At 40.9% G+C, this 25,482-nt stretch overlaps 1 protein-coding gene across 1 annotated transcript in view; it reads right to left on the reverse strand.

Annotated features, from left to right (window-relative positions):
• The window catches only part of TBC1D9 (TBC1 domain family member 9), a 122,661-nt gene extending 106,755 nt beyond the window's left edge, over positions 1–15,906 (reverse strand). Inside the window, exon 1 of the mRNA XM_081540677.1 lies at positions 14,984–15,906. Coding sequence (XP_081396803.1) covers positions 14,984–15,113 — 130 coding nt within the window. The 5' untranslated portion in view covers positions 15,114–15,906. The remainder of the gene's footprint in view (positions 1–14,983) is intronic.
• Positions 15,907–25,482: the final 9,576 nt, after the last annotated feature.

Genomic DNA, 25,482 nt, shown 5'->3' on the forward strand with positions numbered 1-25,482 from the left:
AAACCCATGTCCATCTAGTTGGTGATGCCATCCAACCATCTCATCCTCTGTCGTCCCCTTCTCCTCCCGCCCCCAATCCTTCCCAGCATCAGGGTCTTTTCCAATGAGTCAACTCTTCGCATGAGGTGGCCAAAGTATTGGAGTTTCAGCTTCAACATCAGTCCTTCCAATGAACACCCACGATTGATCTCCTTTAGGATGGATTGATTGGATCTCCTTGCAGTCCAAGGGACTCTCAAGAGTCTTCTCCAACACCACAGTTCAAAAGCATCAATTCTGCGGCGCTCAGCTTTCTTCACAGTCCAACTCTCACATCCATACATGACCACTGGAAAAACTATAGCCTTGACTAGACGGACCTTTGTTGGCAAAGTAATGTCTCTGCTTTTAAATATGCTATCTAGGTTGGCCATAACCTTCCTTCCAAGGAGTAAGCGTCTTTTAATTTCATGCCTGCAATCACCATCAGCAGTGATTTTGGAGCCCAAAAAAATAAAGTCTAACACTGTTTCCACTGTTTCCTCATCTATTTCCCATGGAGTGATGGGACCAGATGCCATGATCTTAGTTTTCTGAACGTTGAGCTTTAAGCCAACTTTTTCACTCTCCTCTTTCACTTTCACCAAGAGGCTCTTCAGTTCTTCTTCACTTTCTGCCATAAGGGTGGTGTCATCCGCATAGCTGAGGTTATTGATATTTCTCCCGACAATCTTGATTGCAGCTTGTGTTTCTTCCAGCCCAGCATTTCTCATGATGTACTCTGCATATAAGTTAAATAAGCAGGGTGACAATATACAGCCTTGACGGACTCCTTTTCCTATTTGGAACCAGTCTGTTGTTCCGTGTCCAGTTCTAACTGTTGCTTCCTGACCTGCATACAGGTTTCTCAAGAGACAGGTCAGATGGTCTGGTATTCCCATCTCTTTCAGAATTTTCCACAGTTTATTGTGATCCACACAGTCAAAGGCTTTGGCATAGTCAATAAAGCAGAAATAGATGTTTTTCTGGAACTCTCTTGCCTTTTCGATGATCCAGCGGATGTTGGCAATTTGATCTCTGGTTCCTCTGCCTTTTCTAAAACCAGCTTGAACATCTGGAAGTTCACGGTTCACGTATTGCTGAAGCCTGGCTTGGAGAATTTTGAGCGTTACTTTACTAGCATGTGAGATGAGTGCAACTGTGTGGTAGTTTGAGCATTCTTTGGCATTGCCTTTCTTTGGGATTGGAATGAAAACTGACCTCTTCCAGTCCTGTGGCCACTGCTGAGTTTTCCAAATTTGCTGGCATATCGAGTGCAGCACTTTCACAGCATCATCTTTCAGGATTTGAAATAGCTCAACTGGAATTCCATCACCTCCACTAGCTTTGTTCGTAGTGATGCTTTCTAACGCCCACTTGACTTCACATTCCAGGATGTCTGGCTCTAGGTGAGTGATCACACCATCGTGATTATCTGGGTCGTGAAGATCTTTTTTGTACAGTTCTTCTGTGTATTCTTGCCACCTCTTCTTAATATCTTCTGCTTCTGTTAGGTCCATACCATTCCGTCATTTATCGAGCCTATATTTGCATGAAATTTTCCTTTGGTATCTCTAATTTTCTTGAAGAGATCTCTAGTCTTTCCCAATCTGTTGTTTTCCTCTATTTCTTTGCATTGATCGCTGAGGAAGGCTTTCTTATCTCTCCTTGCTATTCTTTGGAACTCTGCATTCAGATGGGAATATCTTTCCTTTTCTCCTTTGCTTTTCACTTCTCTTCTCTTCCCAGCTATCTGTAAGGCCTCCTCAGACAGCCATTTTGCTTTTTTGCATTTCTTTTCCATGGGGATGGTCTTGATCCCTGTCTCCTGTACAATGTCACGAACCTCTGTCCATAGTTCATCAGGCACTCTATCAGATCTAGTCCCTTAAATCTATTTGTCACTTCTACTGTACACTCATAAGGGATTTGATCTAGGTCATACCTGAATGGACTAGTGGTTTTCCCTACTTTCTTCAATTTAAGTCTGAATTTGGCAATAAGCAGTTCATGATCTGAGCCACAGTCTGCTCCCAGTCTTGTTTTTGCTGACTGTATAGAGCTTCTCCATCTTTGGCTGCAAAGAATATAATCAATCTGATTTTGGTGTTGACCATCTGGTGACGTCCACGTGTAGAGTCTTCCCTTGTGTTGTTGGAAGAGGGTGTTTGCTATTACCAGTGTGTTCTCTTGGCAAAACTCTATTAGCCTTTGCCCTGCTTCATTCTGTACTCCAAGGCCAAATTTGCCTGTTACGCCAGGTGTTTCTTGACTTCCTACTTTTGCATTCCAGTCCCCTTTAATGAAAAGGACATCTTTTTTGGGTGTTAGTTCTAGAAGGTCTTATAGGTCTTCATAGAACCATTCAACTTCAGCTTCTTCGGCATTACTGGTCGGGGCATAGACTTGGATTACTGTGATATTGAATGGTTTACCTTGGCAACGAACAGAGATCATTCTATCGTTTTTGAGATTGCATCCAAGTACTGCCTTTTGGACTCTTTTGTTGACCATGATGGCTACTCCATTTCTTCTAAGGGATTCTTGCCCACAGTAGTAGATATAATGGTCATCTGAGTTAAATTCACCCATTCCAGTCCATCTTAGTTCGCTGAGTCCTAGAATGTCGACATTCACTCTTGCCATCTCCTGTTTGACCACTTCCAATTTGCCTTGATTCATGGACCTAACATTCCAGGTTCCTATGCAATATTGCTCTTTATAGCATCGGACTTTGCACCTATCACCAGTCACATCCACAGCTGGGTATCGTTTTTGCTTTGGCTCCATCTCATCATTCTTTCTGGAGTTACTTCTCCACTGATCTCCAGTAGCATATTGGGCACTTACTGACCTGGGGAGTTCATCTTTCAGTGTCCTATCTTTTTGCCTTTTCATACTGTTCATGGGGTTGTCAAGGCAAGAATACTGAAGTGATTTACCATGCCCTTCTCCAGTGGACCACATTCTGTCAGACCTCTCCACCATGACCCATCCGTCTTGGGTGGCCCCAAACGGCATGGCTTAGTTTCATTGAGATAGACAAGGCTGTGGTCTGTGTGATCAGATTAGCTAGTTTTCTGTAATTTTAGTTTCAGTGTGTCTGCCCTCTGATGCCCTCTCGCAACACTTATCGTCTTACTTGGGTTTCTCTTACCTTGGACATGGGGTATTTCTTCACGGCTGCTCCAGCAAAGTGCAGCTGTTGCTCCTTACCTTGGACAAGGGGTATCTACTCACGACGGCCCCTCCCGACCTTGAATGTGGAGTAACTCCTCTCGGCCCTTCTGTGCCCATGCAGCCCCTGCTCCTTGGGCCTGGGCTAACTCCTCTCGCATACTCTTTAACTAGGAGGATAAGTGTTAGTTCAACAAGGTTTATTTGCAGAGTCCTCTGGTGCTGGCTCTGGGTGGATAAGAGTCTATTTCTAGCAAACAGAAAATTTATTTCCTACCTTTAGGCAGGAAAGGGGGAGCTTTTTCTATGTTTGAACGTGAACGTGTTGGTCGCTCAGTAGTGTCAGACTCTTGGTGGCCCCATGGACTGTAGTCTGCCAGCCTCCTCAGACCATAGAATTCTCACTCCAAGAATACTGGAGTGAGTTACCACTCCCTTCTCCAGGGGATCTTCCCGACCCAAAGATCAAACCTGGGTCTCCTGTGTTGCAGGCAGATTCTATGTTTACTGCTTCTTAATTGCCTTCCTTTATCAAATGGTGTTTCCCTAGTTGTGATGATCTCCCTGTGATGCAGAAAGTCCAATTCCCAGACAGTCTAGTGCTAATCTCAGATCAAAACATTCGGATACAGCCTGAGTCTGCACCCGTATCACCCCCGTGCCTATGTTTTTAGCTCTCCCGAATCTGTTCATCCCAGTTTGATCACGAGGTTAGTAATGGCTCAGCAAGAAAACTTGCCTTTTCTTTCTCTTGTAGCTTTATAAAGTTCAGCCCTGGAAACACGATCAGTACTCAACACATTTCTGATAGAACAGCTTTTGATTTTGGGTAATGAGAAATTGAGAATATCACATGTTTGGTTTGGGGTAATGAGAAACTGTCTCAATCTCTTGGTAACGTCCTCCAACGTGAAGCACCTATATTCTAATTCACCTGGGATCCATGAAGCTCCTAAAACTGCATGTAAAATTTTTCAGTGTTTTCATTTTTCTGAAGGTAGAGTCAATCACTTTTACTAGATTCTCAAGGGGGACAATGAAGAAAATAAAGTTAACCTGTATCACTATAGTTAGTCTCTTAAAGAAAGATTCAGACATAAATAGGCCCCCACTTGGCTGTGTGACTCATGGCAAGTCACTCAGTTTCTTAATGCCTTAACTTTCTTTCCTTTTCTATAAAATGGAGATAACAGTAGGACCACTTTACAATGGTGGACAAGATAATTCGCATGACAACCCACTACTGTGAGGACAGCTATACAAATGGGACAAAAATATACTTTAAAATATCAAAGAATTGAAAAGAGACAAATTACTTCACCCGGGAAAGTAGCTCAGAGACAAGAACCCGACTTGTTGGGGGTGGTGGGAGGCGCAATTATTTGCTTCTTCCCAAAGGGCCTTCTGAGTGCCTGAGAGTCTGGATGCGCTTTTAGCAGAATTTAGTGGCTTCCCTGGTGACTCAGATGGTAAAGAATCCACCTGCAATGCGGGAGACTCAGGTTCAACCCCTGGGTCAGGAAGATGCCCTGGAGAAGGGCATGGCTACCCACTCCAGTGTTCTTGCCTGGAGAATTCCATGACAGGGGAGCCTGACGGGCTACAATCCATGGGATTGCAGAGTTGGACATGACTGAGAGACTAACACTTTCACTTTCACTTTTTAGCAGAATTAGAGACTGCAAAGACAAGGAAAGCTATCAGCACCAGCAAAAAGTTGGGGAAGTAATGATGCTCTCTTTGGGTTGAGACCTTAGAGATCTACAACCTAATCATAAACGCATATGTTAAGTAGGCAAAACTTCCCAGGCTAGAGTTCACTTTTGAAATACAGCAACACCTAAAAATAGTTATTTTGGTTTGCAACTGGAAGAAAAAAGTTCTCTCTTACACCATCTTCTATTTCAGATTACTTCTGCAAAGTAACAGTACAATGTCCAATACATAATGAAAAGTAACTAGGCATAACAGCACAAATGAAAACTAGAAGAAATGATAGACAATAGAACAGACCTACATGGGCTCAAGATACTGCAGTTCACAGAAACTTTAATGAATGGGTAGGCTTAACAGATTAAATACAGTTAAATAGACAGTGAATTGGAACATAGATCAGAAGAAAATAACCAAAATGAACCAAGTAAAATTCACAAGGTAACAGACATAGAGGATACAATGATGTCCAACATACATGTAATCGGAGTTCCAGAAAGAAAGACTAAGATAACAGGGGGAAAGCAATATTGAAGAGGCAGTGGATGAAGTTTACAAAGCTAACAACGACAGATCAAAGAAGTCCTACCACCTTATGCAGTGTGTTTTAAAAATCAGCAAATAGCTGGATCCTATCAAAACTATAGAAAACCAAGGTCAAAGAGAAAACTATAAAAGCAGTTGGAGAAAAAGATATATTCTTACAAAGAAGCAATCATCAGAGTTACAGTTTACTTTTCCAGAAAAAGAAAAGACAAATCCGAAGACAATGGAATAGTATTTTAACCAAGTTTTAAAGAATTAACCGCCAACCATTCAAACCAGAAATGTACTTTAAGAATGAAAGTATAATGAATATATTTTCAGCTATAAAAAAAAAACTGAGAAAATCTGTCACCAGTAGACTCTCACTAAGGGAAAGAGTAAAGGATGTTTTTCAGGCAGCATAAAAATGATTCCCAAAAAAAATACAGAAAAAAGGAAAGAACAACAAAAATGGTAAACATATGCAGAAGCCTAACTGAATACAGACTTTAAAAAGTAGTAGTAACAATATGTTCTTGTGTTGAAAATATATAAAAAATAAAATAATTCACAACAATGGCATATAAATTGCGCAATAGGGGGCTAAATCAAGTTAAAGAAGTCAAAGTCCTTGCATTATCTAGGAAAAGATTAAGAATGTCAATTTTAAAAAATATTTAATAAGATGAAAATACCAGTTAACAATATATAGTAAGTCAAGAATGCATTATAATCTCCATAGTAACCACTAAAATAATAGAGAAGTGAATATAAAACTTCTAACAGAGGCTTAAAAATGTAAGCATTAAAAAATATATAAAACAAAACAAAATGGGACTTCCCTGGTGGTCCAGTGGCTAAGACCCCATGCTCCCAATGCAGAGGACCTGGGTTCAATCCCTGGTCAAGGAACTAGATCACACATGCCCCAACTAAGAGTTCACATGCCGCCAGATGGAGTCAAATCAATAAATAATTTTTAAAAAGAACAAAACAAAAACCCATATTCTACCAAAGGCAAGGAAGGAAGGCAAAAAAGGACACTGCACAGACAGAAAAAATAGAAAGCATTTAATCAGTCCAGATGGTGACCGCAGCCATGAAATTAAGATGCTTACTCCTTGGAAGAAAAGTTATGACCAACCTAGACAGCTTATTAAAAAGCAGAGACATTATTTACCAACAAAGGTCCATCTAGTCAAAGCTATGGTTTCTCCAGTAGTCATGTATGGATGTGAGAGTGGGACTATAAAGAAAGCTGAGCACCAAAGAATTGATGCTTTTGAACTGTGCTGCTGGAGAAGATCTTGAGAGTCCCTTTGGACAGCAAGGAGATCCAACTAGTCCATCCTAAAGGAGATCAGCCCTGAATATTCATTGCAAGGACTGATGCTGAAGCACCTGATGCAAAGAACTGACTCATTTGAAAAGACCCTGATGCTGGGAAAGATTGAAGAGGAGGACAGAGGATGAGATGGTTGGATGGCATCACCAACTCAATGGACAAGAGTTTGAGCATACTCTGGGAGTTGGTGATGGACAGGGAGGCCTGGCGTGCTGCAGTCCACAGGGTCACAAAGAGTTAGACAAGACTGAGTGACTGCACTGAAATAAGATGATAAATTTAAACCCAAGTCACATGTATTAGTACATTGACTAAATAATCCAATTAAGGTGAAGATTTTCAAACTGGATTAAGAAAAAGAAATCAACATCTACTACTTACAAAAGACATCTAAAATAAATGGCTTTGGAAAGGCTGAAAGTAAAAATATGAAAAAGATAACCATACAAACATTAGCCAAATCAATCTCTCATTAACTATAATGATAAAGCAAAAACCAATTCTGGAGATATAGACAAACACCCTCTAATGAGAAAATGTTCAAGCCACCAGAAATATACAATTATAAATGTATACAGTCCTAAAGATAAAGTCTTAAAACATAAAAAGCAAAAATTGGAAGCATACTACAAAGACAAATAATCTAAAACCATAATTACAGTAGACGAACTGAACACAAGCAGCTCAGTCATGTCCAACTCTGAGATCCCATGGACTATACAGTCCATGGAATTCTCCAGGCCAGAATACTGGAGTGTAGACATCTTCCCACCCAGGGATCAAACCCACGTCTCACACACTGCAGGCGGATTCTTTACCAGCTGAGCCACCAGGGAAGCCTGAACACAAGCAGCAAAGCTGGCCAAATGAATAAATAGAGCAATTATCCAGCAACTGCAGGACACATTATTCTTCTTAAGCACAACATGTAACATTTACAAAAATTGACCACCAGCAGGGAATAAAACAAATCTTACTAAATTTCAAAGCACTGAAGTCAGTGCAGGTAAAGCCATGCTTAGAAGGAAGATTATCTAAAATGTATATATTAGAAAATAAGACTGAATATCAATGAACTAATATCATTCTCAAAAACTAGAAAAATAACAATATATACCCAAAGGAATCAGAAAGAAGAAGATAATAAACGGCAGATATTAATAAAGTAAAAAATAAATGTAAACAAAAAAGATCAACAGGCCTAGAAGTTGATTCTTTACAGAAAGACAAAATTGATAAATTCCTAGAAAGATTAAGAAAGAAGGCACAAATAACCAATATCAAGAATAAAAAAGGAGGCTATTACTGTACATCCTACAAACATTAAAAATATGAGAACATCTTTAACAAACTTATGCCAATATATTTGAAGATCTAGGATGAAAAATTATTTAAGAAATAAACTCATAAAATTAATAGTAAAAGAAAAAATTTTCAACACCTGAATGCTGTAATAATATTCAACAAATCCACAAAGGACACTTCAAGGCCAGACAACCTCACCTGTGAATTTTGCCAAACATGTCAAGGCAAAATAATACTACTATCACACAAACTCTTCCAGAACTCCACAACTTCCTTTTAAGGTCAGTATAATTGATACCAAAATTTGAAAAGGATGTTAGAAAAATTATAGGATTATTCTACTAATTTATTAGGATGCAAAAGTTGTAAATAAAAGATTAGCAAGTGATATTAATGAACATATAGAAAATAACATCATAGCCATGTTGGATTATTTTATGTATACGTTTGATTTAACACCTGAAAATAAGTTAATAAGTCAACACACCAACAGAATAAAAGAGAAAAATCAAATGATTACCTTAATATATATAGAAAAACATTTGAAACAATTCAGCATCCACATATAATTAAAAACTTTTGGCAAACTAAGGATAAGAACTCCCTTTGAACAAAAAGAAAAAATGATGTAGCAATTATGAAGAACAATACAGAGAATCTTTAAATAAATAAAGAGCTACCATATGATCCAGCAATCCCACTCTTGGGCATATATCCAGAGAAAACTATCATTTGAAAAGATACATGCAGCCCAGTGCTCACTGCAGCACTATTTACAATAGCCAAAACATGGACGCAACCTAAATATCCTCTGACAGATGAATGAATAAACAAGATGTGATATATATACACAATGGAATATTACTAAACCACAAAAAAGAATGAAATAACTTCAATTGCAGCAACATGGATGTATGTACAGGTTATCATACTATGTGAAGACAGAGAAAAAAAAATATCACAAATAATGACACAAAAAAACACACAAATGAACTTACAAAGCAGAAATAGACTCACAGGAAAAACATACTTACGGTTACTAAAGGGAAAGGCAGGGGGCAGTTTGGGATTAACACATACACACTACTACATATAAAATAAATACTCGACAAGGATCTGCTGTTTAACACAGGGAACAATACTCAATATCTTGTAATAATCTATAAGGGAAAATAATCTGAAAAGAATATATATATGCACGTGTGCTTAGTCGCTCAGTCATATCCAACTCTTGGCAAACCCATGGACTAGCCCACTAGGCTCTCCTGTCCATGGGATTTTCGAGGCAAGAATACTGAAGTGGGTTGCCATTTCCTACATACATATATACATACATACATACATACATACATACATACATATATATATATATAAAACTAGAATTAATTTCATAAATTAGCTAGGTTCTGGATACAAAGTCAATTAAAATATATTTCTATATATTTCTATAGGTTAGCAAAGAACTTAGAAAAAAAATTTTGAAACAATATATAGCAGAGTAAAAAATATCTAGTAACAAATCTAATACAAAATGTGAAAGACCTTTAGAGAAAACTATGAAATCTCTTTGAAAGATCTAAATAAATAGAGGAAAATACCATGTTCATGGACCAGAAGATTCAACATTATAAAGATATTAATTTTGCCCATTTATTTATCAACAATGCATTCTCAATCAAGATCACAACAGTGTAAGTTTTTGTTGTTGCTGCTGTTCTGGTTTGGTGGAACTTAGTAGCTGATTCCAAAATGTTCTGTAAATGTAAAAGAGAATAGCCAAGAAACTCTTAAAGAACAAGATAAGAGGACTTGGCTAATGAATATAAACTCCTGTTATAAAACTGCAGTGTGCTATTGGTGCAAAAATATTCTCACAAACAAAAGAAATGAAAAACAAACAAACAAACAAACAAAAGAAATGGACTGGAGAGCCCAAACATACTGGAGCACTTGATTTACGAACACGGTAGCCCCACAGGGGCTATCTTGTAAGAACGGAATGAGAACAGAATGGACTCAGCAGTAAATCATGCTGCGGCATCTGGATGTCCGTAAATACTTTTTAAATTAAAACTTTAACCCTATCTCATACAGTATGCAAAAATTAATTCCCAGTGAATAAATCGGAGGGTAAATAAAAATTGAGGGATTAAAACTGAAAAGTTTTGGACTTCCCTAGTTGTCCACTCGTTAAAACTCTGTGCTGTGTGCTTCCGCTGCAAGGGCTGCAGGTTTGAGTCCTGGCTGGGGAAGTTCCCCATGCCACGCGGTACAACCAGAAAAGAAAAAACAAAAAAAACCTGAAAAGTTTCTAGAAGATAATATAGAAGTCTATGTTTATAACCTCAGAGTAAGAAAAGACTTACTGAACAGGACACAATAAAACACTAACCATAAAGAAAAAAAGACTCTAATAAGGACTTGGTTTTTTAAAATTCAGAACATCTTTTCATCCTTAAGGGTGAATAGGCAAGCAACTGAATGAAGACTGTGCCACATGTACAGCCAACAATGAGCTCATATTCAGAATATATTTTAAAATACCTACAAATCAGTAAGAAAAAAACCCAAATAACCCAGGTGCAAAGTGGTCAAGAGACTTCAACAGTCCTGTCACAAAATGAGAAGGTGCTCAATCTCATCAGTAAGGAAAAAACAAATTAACTCCACAATGTGACACTGCTGCAAAACCACCAGAGAGGCTAAAATTACAAAGACTGACAATGTTGGCAAGGATAAGGAGCAAGGGAAATTCCCATTTGCTGTGGGTGGGAGCATGCTGGTACAACTACTTTGGAAAACAGTTTGGTATTATCCATTAAAGCTGACGAGGCAGTAACCTACAAGCTAACAATTCCTCCCCTGGGTGCATGTCCACAGGCACCAAAAAACACAAAAATTGCTCCAAGGAAGAGCCATTTAGGACTCCACGATGGATCTGTCTCTTTGACTATAACCTTTGCTTTTCATTGCTTTTGTTATTATAATCATACATAACGACCTGCTTCAGGGAGCCCTGTGGCTCTGCCTAAAGAGATTTAACACATCAACTCCCTGAGGTTGGCCATGCCAGGAGATACTTGCAAGATAATAGTCTTTACTTCCTCAACTTCTCCCCTTCTCTGTCCTATAAAAGAACTGGATTCCAGATCCCAACAAGATGTTTATCTTGAGACATTAGTCTGCCATCTTGTCTGTCAGCCACATTTCTGAATAAAGTTGTTTTCCTTGCCTCAACACTTCATCTCTTGGTTAACTGGCCTGTTGTGTAGCAGAATGACAATGGCCACCTTATCCACAGACCCCAAATAACCATCCAAGGTCCTCCAACAGAACAGTTGATAATTTCGGCTAACAGTTTTCCACATAGCATGGGGAAATGAATTCCAGTCCCAAAGGATCTAGACACATGTCAATACATAACCCATGATGCTATTCATTCCTTGATCAAAAAAGACAAGCAAAACCAAAATATTGTATTTAGAGATAGGCTCTTTGTCACAAAAACCATAAAGAAAAAGGAAGAAGTGTTTACCAAAAATAATCAAGATAGGGTTTTTGTTTGGTTGTTTTTTAACTTGATGATGAGCAGTGATTGGGAGAAGGCCACGTGGGGGAATTCTGAGGCACTGCAACGCTCCATTTTTTTAAACTGGTGTTGGTTACAAGGTGTTACTTGTGATAAGTCATTGCACTCTGCATCTCTATTTTGTGCATATATGTGTATGAAATTTCAGTTAAAGGGGATTAATAAATCAAATGCATCTACAATCTAAAAAAAAAAAACTCATTATGTCAATACCTATGCATATTGTTTGGAATCAAAAAGAGAATACTCTTAAGGGGGAAGGGGAGTATCCTCACTGTGGCCCATTGTTTTTTATAGCTTTGGTGCTAACATCTTACCAAGTACCCTGGACCACTGAGCACTTCTGACTAGTTCAGGCTGCCTACTCATCCATCATGCATTTGATCAGCACTGGTCCAGATAATGCACATTACGAAAGGGTCCTGAGATCTTCCAGAAAATCTCCGATAACTGATACGCAACACTTGCTCTTCCTTCATCTCCTCACAGGCTGATTTTCTTTCTTCAGTTCTCAGCTCCAGAGTCATTTCTACAGGAAACCTTTCCCTCCTCCCACTCCCACCAGGAAAGGGATAACTAACATGGTATTCCTCTCCTTGGACTTCAGTGCTGGTCATTCTCAGTTTGCACCTATCTCCCAGATCCATTCCTGGGAAGCTGAGTCCTAGATGGAGAAGGCAATGGCACCCCACTCTAGTACTCTTGCCTAGAAAATCCCATGGACAGAGGAGCCTGGTAGGCTACAGTCCATGGGGTCGCTAAGAGTCGGACACGACTGAGCGACTTTACTTCCACTTTCCCTTTCATGTACTGGAGAAGGAAATGGCAACCCACTCCAGTATTCTTGCCTGGAGAATCCCAGGGACGGCGGAGCCTGGTGGGCTGCCGTCTATGGGGTCGCACAGAGTCGGACACGACTGAAGCGACTTAGCAGTAGCAGTAGCAGAGTCCTAGATACTAGATCACCAGAACAGCCCATCCAGCCAGTTTCTATTGGGTCTCACAGATGAGAGGCAATGGCAGAAACTTGGAGGCAGGGAGAAGACAGAAGCTGGGCATGTCCTCCACACCCCCTTTTTGCTGGGGTCTCTGTTCTTAGCGGTGGCAGCTTCTCTGGAGGCCCAAACTGTTCCTGCCTGGGTTGGGTTCACTTGGTCTCCAGCAGTATCATTCCTGCCACCTTCTCTGTGCCTTTCACTGGTTCTGGTAACCCTGCCTCCATCTAAGTTGCCTTTTCACTAAACTCTCTTCGTTTGAACTAAGTTAGATAGTTTTCTGCTGAGACAGTGGCGATTTTATATTAATTTATAGGATAATTTTCTCAGCATCTGTCTTCTCCCAATAGGCGGTGAGCTTCATGACACTGGTACTTCAGAAGTGACTAACCAATGTTTTAAATGATACGGTGAGTTAAATGAATGAATGAGCCCACGGTTAGAAATGGAATACTATGCATTATACAAGGATTTCTAAACTGTCCTTGCTACATTTGATGTGGCACCAATTTATCTGGGGAAACATTTTTCCTGTGTTGGTTGAAAATAACCTTTATTGACAGGACTATTTTTACTGATTTCAATTATTTCAATTATTCTAGCAATAACTGTTAACAGGTATAATTTCTCAATTAAGAAGGTAAGTTTATCTATCTGTTATAAGTCATCAATGATGAGAATCCAAGTGGACTGCAGTTAATTGTAGCTCCAAGAGTTAGTGGGAACACAATAAAAACGTTAACTAGAAAAAGATTTAGAGACTTCCCTGGTGGCCCAATGATTAGGACTTTGCCTCCCTATCCTTGATAGGGGAGCTAAGACCCCACAAGCCTTGAGGCCAAAACACCAAAACATAAAACAAAAACAATACTGTAACAAATCCAATAAAGACTTTTCAAATGGTCCACATCAAAAACAAACTCTTCAAGAAAAGGAAGGCTTTGCATCTTATTTTTTATAACCTATTGCAACTGACTAGAAATTAAATACTCAGTAGTTCATTGTATGAGAAGGGTTATCTCCAGGCTGGAAATGTTGTTAATACAATAAACTATCTACTCTACATTGCTGCTTTAGACTTAAAGGACAATCTGGGCTGATACCAATATTAAATATGCAAGTTTTGTATTAATACATATAGTTAAACAAGTTCTACAAAATGAACTGGAAAATTCTGATTCTAGGACACTAGTCAGAATTTCTGGAACACAATCTGGAGCTCTGCAGATTCCCTTCTTCATAGCAGAAAAAGTGCAGAAAAATCAGATTACCTAGAGGTGATCTGATACACTAGCAAGATCTTTCAAACCAGTAGCTACGGTCCAATCTTGAGAAAACCAGTTCATACATTAGAATCACAACTAAATACATACTACGTCAAGAATTTTTAGTTTACAGCAAGGCATTTTGGAAAGCAACAATTTACAAGCTCCAAGTGGGGGATGTATTCCGAACTCTGAAGAGATCAAGGTTCATCTCTTTTCTGCAATCACTGTTTCTTCTGCTAACTTTTTCATTGTTAAAAATATCCCTATTCTGTTCATTCTAACCAACAGAGGGAAGGATCCGATTTCTCGAGTACAGTATGAGTTCAAGATTATCTGTCCTCTCCCGCCACCCAAACTAGTTAGTAAAGGAAGACCTTTCTGATACGTCTTGGGATAGGGGGTAGGGGGGGTCTGGTTTTACAAAGTGGAATGAGATGGCATGGTTTTAGTACTAGTCACAAAATAAAATACCTCGTGAAGGGGTTTGGAGAAGTGATTGAGTTAAAACAGTTAAAATGCAGTTACACTTCTAATTATTTTATAACCAGATAACTTGCTTTGTTATGCCTAATTACGTGCAACAACAATATTCCTTTTTTCCTTTTCTCTTCAGTCATAACTAACATTGGAAATGACCACACCAGCTCTTTACTGATTGCTTCCCTGGAAACAAAAGAGCATTTTATACCTGATCCTGCCATTACCAGTAAAGAGAATGAAGCAAAAATTAACTGTCCTTCACCTCTATTGCCCATACGGGAAGTACAGCATTCAGTTCCTAAGTACTGATGCTGCCCTCAACCCAGACTGTCTCATCTCCATTATGGTCAACATCACCCACTTACGGGGCGCCCGGTACACGAAGGGCCGCGTCGCCCGACAGGGTTAGCAAATAAAAGCACCTCATTCGGTCTGAATATGACGACTCCTGATGTTTTCCACGCTGCAAAGCGGGGCAGGCGGCCCAGCCCCTAGAGACAGGGCGGCGTCTCGGGTGCCCGCAGCGCTCCTGGCCCCCCACCCGCAGGGACCGGCCGTAGGTCCTTACCGGCCAGTCCGCCGCCGCCGCCTCCATCGCCAGAGTGCCCCTTCCTCCGCTGCAGGATGAAGTAAGGGTTGGCTCTCTCGGTGATCCACAGCGCGTTGGCCAGCAGCACCTCTTCGGGGTTCACCCACATGTTCCCTGGCGCCGCGGGCTCACTTACAAAGGGGCGGCGGGTCGGGTCTGGCACCCACCGGCGCGCGGCCCCGGGCACACGCGCGCCCGCCCGCCTGCCCGCCAGCTAGGTGCGGCGGCGGGGAACGACTTCACCAGGGGGCGGCCCGCGGGGCCCGGGCCACAACGAAGCGCCCGCGGGCGGCCGGGGAGGACGGCGAGGACTCGGGCGCCGCGAGCAGCATCCTCTCCGCGGCGCCGCAGACTCCCGGGCCCTTGGCTCCGCCGCCGGGTCGGGGCCCACGGCAGCGGGAGGAGCGAGAGGAGGGGAAGGAGAGCGGGAGGAGGAGGAAGTGGTGTGGCTCAGCCCCGGGATCCGGCTCGGCAGCTGGCAGGGCTGCGGGCGACTCGAGCTGATCCTGCCCCGCGGGTCGGGCGGAGCTGGGCTGGGGTGCGGCTGCTCCCGCAGCGCCCACCCAGGGTCCCGGCCGCCTGCGTCTCCAGCCGCTCAGAGCCCTCCAGGGCACGGCGCGTGGACACTCCGCCTGGGGGACGCTCGCACCCTCGGCGAAGCCCAGCTCTCGGCGAGAAGGACGCTCCAGACACTGCGAATGAATGACGACAGCGCGGCTCGCTAGGAGCGAGCCCCGGCGACACCAGCTTCCGCGGACGCGCGTCCTCCGCGGGCCCTGCGCGCCGAACCAGGCCGCTGCAGCTGGCTTCGGGCGAACCTTCTGGGGACCTGGTGGCGAGCACTCGGCCCCACGCCCATCCCAGCAGCGAGGACGCTGCTAGCCTCCGTGGGGCGTGAGTGCGCGCGCGCCGTGTGTGTGTGTGTGTTTATGGTCGACGCTCTGTAAGCTGGCGCCACCTCTCTTCCCAAGAAATGTGTTTCAAGCTTCCAGACTTGGAGCTAGAGACAGGTCGGAAGTGGACGCAGCCAATGGTTGTCCGTGTTTTTGTTTCCTGCATCCCTAGGCAAGTCATGCGCCAAACTTGTCACCGCCTGTAGCTCCGCCCCCACTCCATTCCATTGTAATTAAAATGGCCCAGCTAAGTGCATTACATCACTTCTTTCCTTGACCTGTAGGGCATGAGCAAATAGCGAAGTTGGAAGCAGCCCCAAAGCTTAGAGCAACTCATTCACCCCACAGCTGTCCCCATCTGAAGCGTTTGGCTCTTCGAGGACCGGATACGGCAGGTTTCAAGGATTTATCCACATTTAATGAATGTATTTAAATTTTTTAAAAGAATCATTGAAATTAGAGACACACAAACCAGGCCATCTTTATCTCTAGACAATTTTGCTTTCCCCAGGTATTTCAAGTCTCTTTGTAGTGATCACAGCCAATCCACCTACCTATCTGATGACCTTTTTTTTTCACTTCTGTTTTACACCTAGAAAATCTGTAGATAGCTCAGCAGAGTCTCCTCTTGCCAGGTGATGGGAATTTAGTAAGCTGTGTTTTGTTGTGGATGTTGGACAATTCTAGGGAGTTCTCCCTTTCCCAATGAGCAAAGCATTCAAATGAGACTTTCTTGTGAGGACTTCACATTTTTTACTTACGCAGCTCTCACTTGGATTGCTGAATTCCTGCAAATGGCCAAATGGCACATCCCAGACATTTTAATGAGACTGCCTCTGCACCCGGAGAAGGCAATGGCAACCCACTCCAGTACTCTTGCCTGGAAAATCCCATGGACAGAGGAGCCTGGTAGGCTGCAGTCCATGGGGTCGCACAGAGTTGGACATGACTGAAGCGACTTAACAGCAGCAGCAGCAGCCCCTGCCCCTGTTGATTTCCCACTCAGTGGTCTCAAGAAGCAGAAGTCTCCCTTTAGGTTATCACATTGACTGACCTTCTGCCTCTTTAGAAAGCATTTTAGATTGCTAGACATTTGTGGGAATGTCACATTTTTAACACAGACTCAAAAATGTCATTTGGCACCTTTGGTCAAGGTATGGTGACCAGTCATAAAAATTGATTCCAAATTTTTAAAAAACCAATACGATTGCAAGTCATACATGTGTAAAATTGTATTAATCTTATATTTATATAATATCAACATTTTGAAGTGTTTCCATAGATATTCTTTTATTTAAAATTAGTGATTTTAAAACTCCACTAAGTGTGGATGTGAGAGTTGGACTATAAAGAAAGCTGAGCGCAGAAGATTTGATGCTTTTGAACTATGGTGTTAGAGAAGACTCTTGACAGTCCCTTGGACTGCAAGGAGATCCAACCAGTCCATCCTGAAGGAAATCAGTCCTGAGTGTTCATTGGAAGGACTGATGTTGTAGCTGAAACTCCAATCCTTTGGCCACCTGATGCGAAGACCCTGATGCTGGGAGGGATTAGGGGCAGGAGGAGAAGGAGATGACAGAGGATGAGATGGTTGATGGCATCACTGACTCAATGGACATGAGTTTGGGTAAACTCCAGGAGTTGCTGATGAACAGGGAGGCCTGGTGTGCTGCGGTTCATGGGGTTGCAAAGAGTCAGACACAACTGAGCGACTGAACTGAACTGAACTGAAGTGCTTTCATGGGCTTCCCTGGTGGCTCAGTGGTAAAGAATCCACCTGCCAATGCAGGACACACTGGTTCTATCCCTGGGTCAGGAAGATCCCTTGGAGTAGGAAATGGTAACCCACTCCAGTATTTGTGCCTAGAAAATCCCACAGATGGGGAAGCCTGGCAGGCTACAGTCCATGGGATCGCAAAAGAGTCAGACAGTACTTAGCAACTAAAAAACACCAACAAGGTGCCTTCATTCTATTAGTTGTTTCATGTGGGATCTAGTTCAACAACCAGGGCTTGAACCCAGGCTTCCTGCCTTGAGAGCATGGAGCCTTAGCCACTGGCCCAACTGGCCCACGGGGGAAGTCCCAGTGCCTTCATAGCATCTTTTAGAGTGTCCTTATCATACTGCTCAAAGTTGTAGCTTGACATCTGTACCCTAGACCTACAGTGTGATCTTAGCTTAGCACTCTTTATCTATTGGTACTAAAGTGGTATTTACTTATATAATTCTTGTGTTCATTCACTGATTCATTCAAAGTGTAATTACTGAGTGTCTTCTCAACTCTAGGCACTAGGGATAACAAGTGGACAAAACATACCAAAATCTCTGTCATCACAAAGATTAAGATGTAAAGTTAATAATTAAAAAAAAAAAACTTACAAAAATTTGCTTTGAGAACAAGATTGAACACGAAGAGGAAGGAAGAAAAATATTTAAGTCCTTAGCTATTTTCTGGTTTTTTCCTTTTTCTTTTTTTTTGAAGACTTAAAGCACATTCTGTCCAGGAAATCGGGGCTTCCGTTTCACAGCTGGTTCAGTGGTAAAGAATCTGCCTGCCAAGGCTGGAGACACGGGTTAGATTCCTGGGTCAGGAGGATCCCCTGGAGGAGGAAATGGCAACGCACTCCAGTATTCTTGCCTGGAAAATTCCATGGACAGAAGAGACAAGGAGACTACAGTCAACGGGGTTGCAAAGAGTCATTTACAACTGAGCATGCACGCACATAGTAAAAGAACATTCCAAAGAACCAAAGAAATTACAAGGAGTTTATGGCAGCTTGCTGGTCTCATACTGTTAACTGCTCATTTATTAAAATGTAGCTTGGTTTAAAAAAAAAATCAAATACACCTGAACTAGAAATGACAGATAGAGAACCTAATTAATCCAACCAGTTCCTCAGCAAAATAGGTGAGTGTTTTTAGCTTTCAACTCATTTTCATTGGTTTTAAGACCGAGGATTGTCTCAAACCACTTAAAGAAGCACTCAACAGACATCTAGATAAGATAGGAGTAAATCACTTCGAAGTCTTTGTATCAGCTCTCTCCCCCCGCCCCCTTCCCCACTCCCATGGAAATATTCTATTCCAGTAGAGTTCTGATGGGCCCCATTGGAGTGATCAGTGGGTTTACTACTTAGTGGACAGATCTGATTGAAGCAAAACTGTGAGGATGGTAAATTTGTCTTTGACATCTCTCATCCTGATTTCTACATGTTTCCATCTTTCCAGCTTTTTCACCTTCACAGTGGTGTAATTGCCTCCCTATCCTCACGCTTTGCCCAATAAACCCTCTTGTCTGCTAGGGACTTGCCTACCATTGAAAATACCATGGAGTCTTAAGGACTTTATTTCTGCCCTTCCCCACCTCTCAACTATAGTGCCTGTGCCTTCATAGCCCAGTTCTCTGGGAAGTAAGGTCGTGAAAGCAGCGGAACACTAGTCTTACTAACTATTCCGTCACCCAGTAGCCCCAGGGGTGGTCAGGTCAGTAGACAATTCAGTTCTAATTTCAGCAAAGAGAATTCACCCAAGAAATTAATAAAATACTAAAGAAGCCAACTGCTTCCCTTGTCTTCTAGCTGAAGGTAACCTGTCAACAAGGATTTTTTTTTTACTGCCCAGACCTACTCTGTCCAACTTGGAAGGGCAATAGTTCTAAGAGAGTATTTGTAATTTCTAGTATCCAGTGAGGTAGAAAGAGAATACTGACCAGTTGGGATGGGGAAGAGTAATATTGTTTCAAAGATCCAAGCGTTTGCAGTAGCTTTGATATCTGATACAGAGACCTTCACAGTGGATCTGAGTTGCTCATCCAACTGGAAAAACTAGACCAGTCACCACAACAGTCTCCTCTGCAAGTAATGAAGCTAATTGATGATACCAAAGCCACAGTTTGGTTCTGTCAGCTGTAAGTGGCTGAACAGATCTGCAGCCAGGACCATCCTTATGTATAGTGGGATTTGCGGGGAAAGATTCTTCGAACTACCTTTGATATCTAATAGTCCTACCTTGCCTCCATTCAGTGAGTCACTCTGCCTTTTGAGTTCTGAGATGCTCTGGAAATCAAAACTGACTGAAACATTATCTCTCTTCATGTCAGAAAAGCTGTGGCCAGCTGACCTCTGTCAAATGCATCTGTGTTCCTGGAGTGAAAGCAGGGAAGAAGACAGCAACCTCTCCAGGAGAGAAAAATGAAGGAAGGTATTAGCAGAGAGCTGATTAACTGTCATTTAAGAGGGCACATGTTAATGGTTGGGGAAGAATGACGAGGTAAAGAGCTTAGACCACATGGAAAAGTGAATACGTACTCACCCTATTTCACACTCATCCGCTGCAGGTTCCTTGAGGCCAAGACTGTGGTGAGATCATTCTTGTACCCCCAGGTTTAACACTGGAATCTCTGTAAATGTCCAACTGGGAAACGCTTATAAGACTCCTGAATTTCTAAACTTCAGAAAACTTTAGTAGTTTAGAAAGGAAAGGACCTTTAAGAGACCCTGAGTGCAGTTGTGTTGACCTCATTTTATATACCAGAAAACTGAAGTTCAGAAAAGGGAAAGGACTTGACTTAAAAACTGGTCTTATTATTTAGGAGACTATTATGACCCCCAAACTTAATAGCAATTTTTCCTTCTTTCTGCACTCATTATTTGTCACATTTTTCTCAAGCGTTAAAATGCTATATGTTTATATAATGTTTTCATGGCCATTATCTATCACCATGGCCTGGGTGTTAGGATCCACTGAATGGCTAGAACTGAGTCACATCCTTACCCTGAAGAGGTGGTGGCAGAGGGTAGGGGGTCAGTGGGTGTGGGGTAGTGCCTAAAAGAATATCAGAGGTACTTCCCTGATAAAGAATCTTCCTGCCAATACAGAAGGCACAGGTTCGATCCCTGATTTGGGAAGATTCCACATGCTGCAGAGCAGCTAAATCTGTGCGCCACAACTACTGAAGCCCATGCTCTGCAACCAGAAAAGCCACTGCAATGAGAAGCCCACACGCCACAACTAGAGAGTAGGTCCCACTTGCTTCAGCTGAAGAAAAGCCCAAGCAGCAGCAAAGACCCAACACAGCCAAAAATAAATAAATAAAATAAAATTTTAAAAAAGAATATCAGAGAACTGTTATCAGACAGGTGAAGGACAGTAAGCAAGCCTGCACAAGAGATCTACTAGAAAACCTACTTTTGACAATTTCTTTTTTCTTTTTCACAGTTTGTTTTTTAATGACTATATCTTCTTGGTTGTAATTTTATATTGCATAAATATAGCATATTTTGTTTAATGCTAAGAAACCTAGTGGTCTGATCCTTTTGTTAATTAAGGTCAGAGGTCATTTAAGTTACCTTAAAAAAAGAGAGAGAGATAGAGGTTACTGTAAGGCTTAATTAGACTAAATTAGGACTGGGGACCTTCAGAAAGTTCTGAGACCAGTTTCTGTCCTTATCTCTGTCTCTCTCACTCTGAATCTCTGCTTCTTTACATGTTAAGAAGCAGTATTTGCTCCAGTATCTTTTCTCCACCAGCCAACCTCCTTTCCTTACCCACAGTTTCTGTTCCTTCATAACTCATAACTCATGAGATCCTCTCTGGATCTTTCTGTTGTTGCTTCCAAGCTATAGCTCTTATCACTAATTAAATAATTTATCTAGATATTTCATAGCTATAACTCATGAGAGAGAAAGTGATGGACTTACCTGATCTTTTCATCCAAGGACCAGGTTGTTGCCCAGCTTATGACTGGCTGCTGTTTGGTCAGATCACCAAAACATGGCAGCCATGACTGTATGTGTTTTTGTACAACTGATACTTCACAAATTTTTGCTTAAAGATTATTTTTATTATAAAATGAGTCATTCTGAGAGTTGACTTGACCTTCAAATACTCTACTGGCTGGGAAATGTCTGAAGTCTCCCCTGTTTTACATAAGCCATGCAGCCATATCAATAAAGGCAAAAGCTCTTTACTGTGGCATATTATTGTGGACTCTAGAGGTTCTAAAATAGCCTCCTTATTCCTTTTGGGAAAAAGGTTTGTTTTTCTTCCACAGTTATGCTGCTCTTTTGCCAGTGACTCATTTGTCCATTTTATCTCTCATGAAACAACACACACACATAAAACCCACTGTGGATAGTATGGGGTTGGCCAAAAATTTCATTTGGGTTTTTCTGTAAGATGGCAAAGAAAAACTCAGATGAGCTTTGTGGCCAATCCAGTATTTCTTCAATCACCACAAGTACTAGTACCAAACATGCAAATATAGGTCAAAAGCAGATTGGGACATTAATCTGTATTAACAGTAGTGTGTTTTTGTTTTTTTTTTTAAATTGGGCTGTGCCAGGTCTTTGTTGCAACATACAGGATCTAGTTCCTGTAAGTAAGTAAGTAAGTGTTAGTCACTCAGTTGTGCCCGACTCTTTGCGACCCCATGGACTGTAGCCTACCAGGCTCCTCTGTCCATGAGATTTTCCAGGCAAGGATACTGGAGTGGGTCACCATTTTCTTCTCCAGGAGATCTTCCCAACCCAGTGATCGAACCTGGGTCTCCTGCACTGCAGTAAGATTTTTTACCGACTGAGCTACAAGGGAAGCTCCCAAATTAAGTTACTATCAACTTAAAATAGACTCATAAGTTGTTATATGTAAGCCTCATGGTAAACACAAAGCAAAACCTATAGCAAATACACAAAAGATAAAGAGAAAGGAATGTAAGCATACCACTAAAGAAAATCATCAAATTACAAAGTAAGAGAGAAAGACAATAAAGCAACAGTGAAGAACTAACCAAAAGTAGTTAGAGAGCGGTTCCCAAAATAGCAACAAGCACATAACCTATCAATAATTACTTTAAATGTAAATGGATTAAATGCTCTAATCAAAAGACATAGAGTGGCCAAATGGATTAAAAAAAAACCAAAAACCAAGACCCATATACATGCTGACTAAAAGAGATGCACTTTAGACATAAGAACGCATAAAAACTGAAAGACAAGACATGGAAAAAAAATATTCCTTGTGAATGGAAATCAAAAGAAAGCTGGAGTAGCTAAACTAATATCAGACAAAATAGACTTTAAAGACTATAGTAAGAGAAAAAAGAAGGATATTACATATTGATAAAGTGGTCAATTCAACAAGAAGATATAACATTTGTAAATAGGCACTGCATTTAGGAGTACCTAAATATGTAAATATTAATAAACCTACAAGGAGAAATATACAGCAATACAATAATAGGATTTTTAATACCCCACTTCCATTGATGAATACAGTATCCAGATAGAAAATCAATAGGGAAACTTTGGAATCAAACCACATGTTAGACCAGATGGACTTAGATATTTATGAGACATTCTATCTCACAGCATCAGAATACACATTCTTTTCAAGTATACAAGGACCATTCTCCAGCTAGTTCAACCACAAAACAAATCTTAATTAAATGTAATAAGGTTGAAATCATATCAAGCATCTTTTCTGACTGCAATGGTATGAAACTAGAGATTAAACACACAAAGAAAACTGGAAAATTTGCAAATATGTAAAGGTTACATGGGGTTTCCCAGGTGGTACATGTGGTAAAGAATCCACCTGTCAATACAGGAGATGCGGGTTCGATCCCTGGGTCGAGAAGATGCCCTGGAATAGGAAATTGCAACCCACTCCAATATTCTTGCTGGGAAAATTCCACGGCCAGAGGAGCCTGAAGGGCTGCAGGCCACGGGGTCACAAAGAGTCAGACATGATTGAGCGACTGAGCATGAAAGATTAAATAATTTGCTACTGAGCAACTAATGGGTCAAAAAAGAAATTAAAGAGGTAATTTTTTAAATGCCATAAGACAAATGAAAATTGTAGTGCAGCACATCAGAATTTATGGGATACAGCAAAAGCAATCCTAAGAAGGAAGTATAGGTGACCAATGCCCACCTCAAGAAATAAGAAAAGTCTCAAATAAACAACCCAACTTTACCTCAAGAGCATTGTGCTAAGTGAAATAAGTTAGAGAAATGCCATATGATCTCTCTTATATGTGGAATTGAGAAAACAAACAAAACCCAAGCTTATAGATACAGAGAACAGATTGGTAGTTCCTAAGGGTGGGAGTTAGCAGGTAGGAGAAATGGGTGAAATGTGGTTTTTTTTTCCTTCAGTTTAAGATAATTGAATTTTAAAAATTTAAAATACAACTTAAGGGGAGAATGGCAGTTTCCTTTTCAGAATAATACAACTCAGCTGTCTTTCTATTATAGTGACAGCATTCTCATTAGAGAAATACTATAATCTATCTTGAATCTCAAATCTTCAAACTCTTTTCTAAGTGTTTGACTAAATGATTCAAAAGAAAGAATATCTAGCACAGTACTAACACAGAGGAACAGCTTACTATCAAAACCGTCTAACTGATCAATTATATTTAAACCCGTTACCTTTTTCTTTCTTTTTTACTATTTTTTGGCTGTGGCAAAGGGCACTGGAGATCTCAGTTCCTCGTGCCCCCTGCACTGGCATCCTGGTGTCCTGACCACTGGACTACCAGGGAAATCCCAACCCCCTTATCTTTTAAATTCCAGCCTCCCAGAGCTTTCAAACAGGATTACAGATCATAAAATTTATATGATCTGAAAGTCAAAAGTCTTTGAAAAACTTTGGGTATAAAACAAGTGAGAAAATGAACTTATTCACCACACCAATGGAGAAATAACCAGAGTTCTAATCACTTAATTCCCAGCAAATCAGAATGAGAGTTAGTGATCAAGCTACCTTTATCTGAATTGAAGAAAAGGCAAAAAAAGACTCTATTTGTCCCAAGGCATTCTCTTTAGGCATTTATCACTGAGGTTTCTTTTACAGAAGGTACAGCCCTTCTATGATGTCTTTTATTCCTTCTATAAAATACAGACCTAAATAGGCATTTTCATCATAAAGTTGTACTGGTGAGAATTTTTTTTGTCACTGGCAATCCTCTTATAGGCTGTGAATTACAGTCTTCCATAAAAAGAGATGTGTTAAGTCACACTAATTTCTATTCCAATGAAAATTACAGTTTGCCTTTAATGGGAATGACTCAGTCAATCAAATTGAAAGCTGAGACATGCTGTCCCTGAATGGAAGTTTTTAAAACATAATTTCTTCTCTCTGCCTTTACACAGAGCCACTCCTCACTCACCCAAAGAACACTGAGGTGGAAGGCACATATTGAAAACAGAAATGAAGACCTACCAAATGCAGCTTTTTCTATCAACTGTGGCCTCGGATTTTAACACAGAATCTAAATTTAAAATCTGTCTTGGATGTGCCAATAGCAAATAACAGAATTCTAAATAAAGATAGCTGGTTGGTGGTTAAATGAAACTACTATTTAGAGATTAGATTTGATCAAATCAACTCTAGGTAGCTATCTTTATGGCTGTACTGGGGCTCCCTGGAGCTGGTGCCACATCATATATAGGTTTTATCAGAATATGGGACAGGTAACTATCTGTATTACAAGATGTATGTCGTAGGGTTTGTGTGTGTGTGTGTGGGGGGGTCATATGAGCTATTTTATGATTATAAACATCTCCAACTAATATTCCTTCT

Source organism: Giraffa tippelskirchi, chromosome 11, assembly GCF_054371585.1.
Source record: "Giraffa tippelskirchi isolate mGirTip1 chromosome 11, T2T-mGirTip1v1.2.pri, whole genome shotgun sequence".
Lineage (NCBI taxonomy): Eukaryota > Metazoa > Chordata > Mammalia > Artiodactyla > Giraffidae > Giraffa > Giraffa tippelskirchi.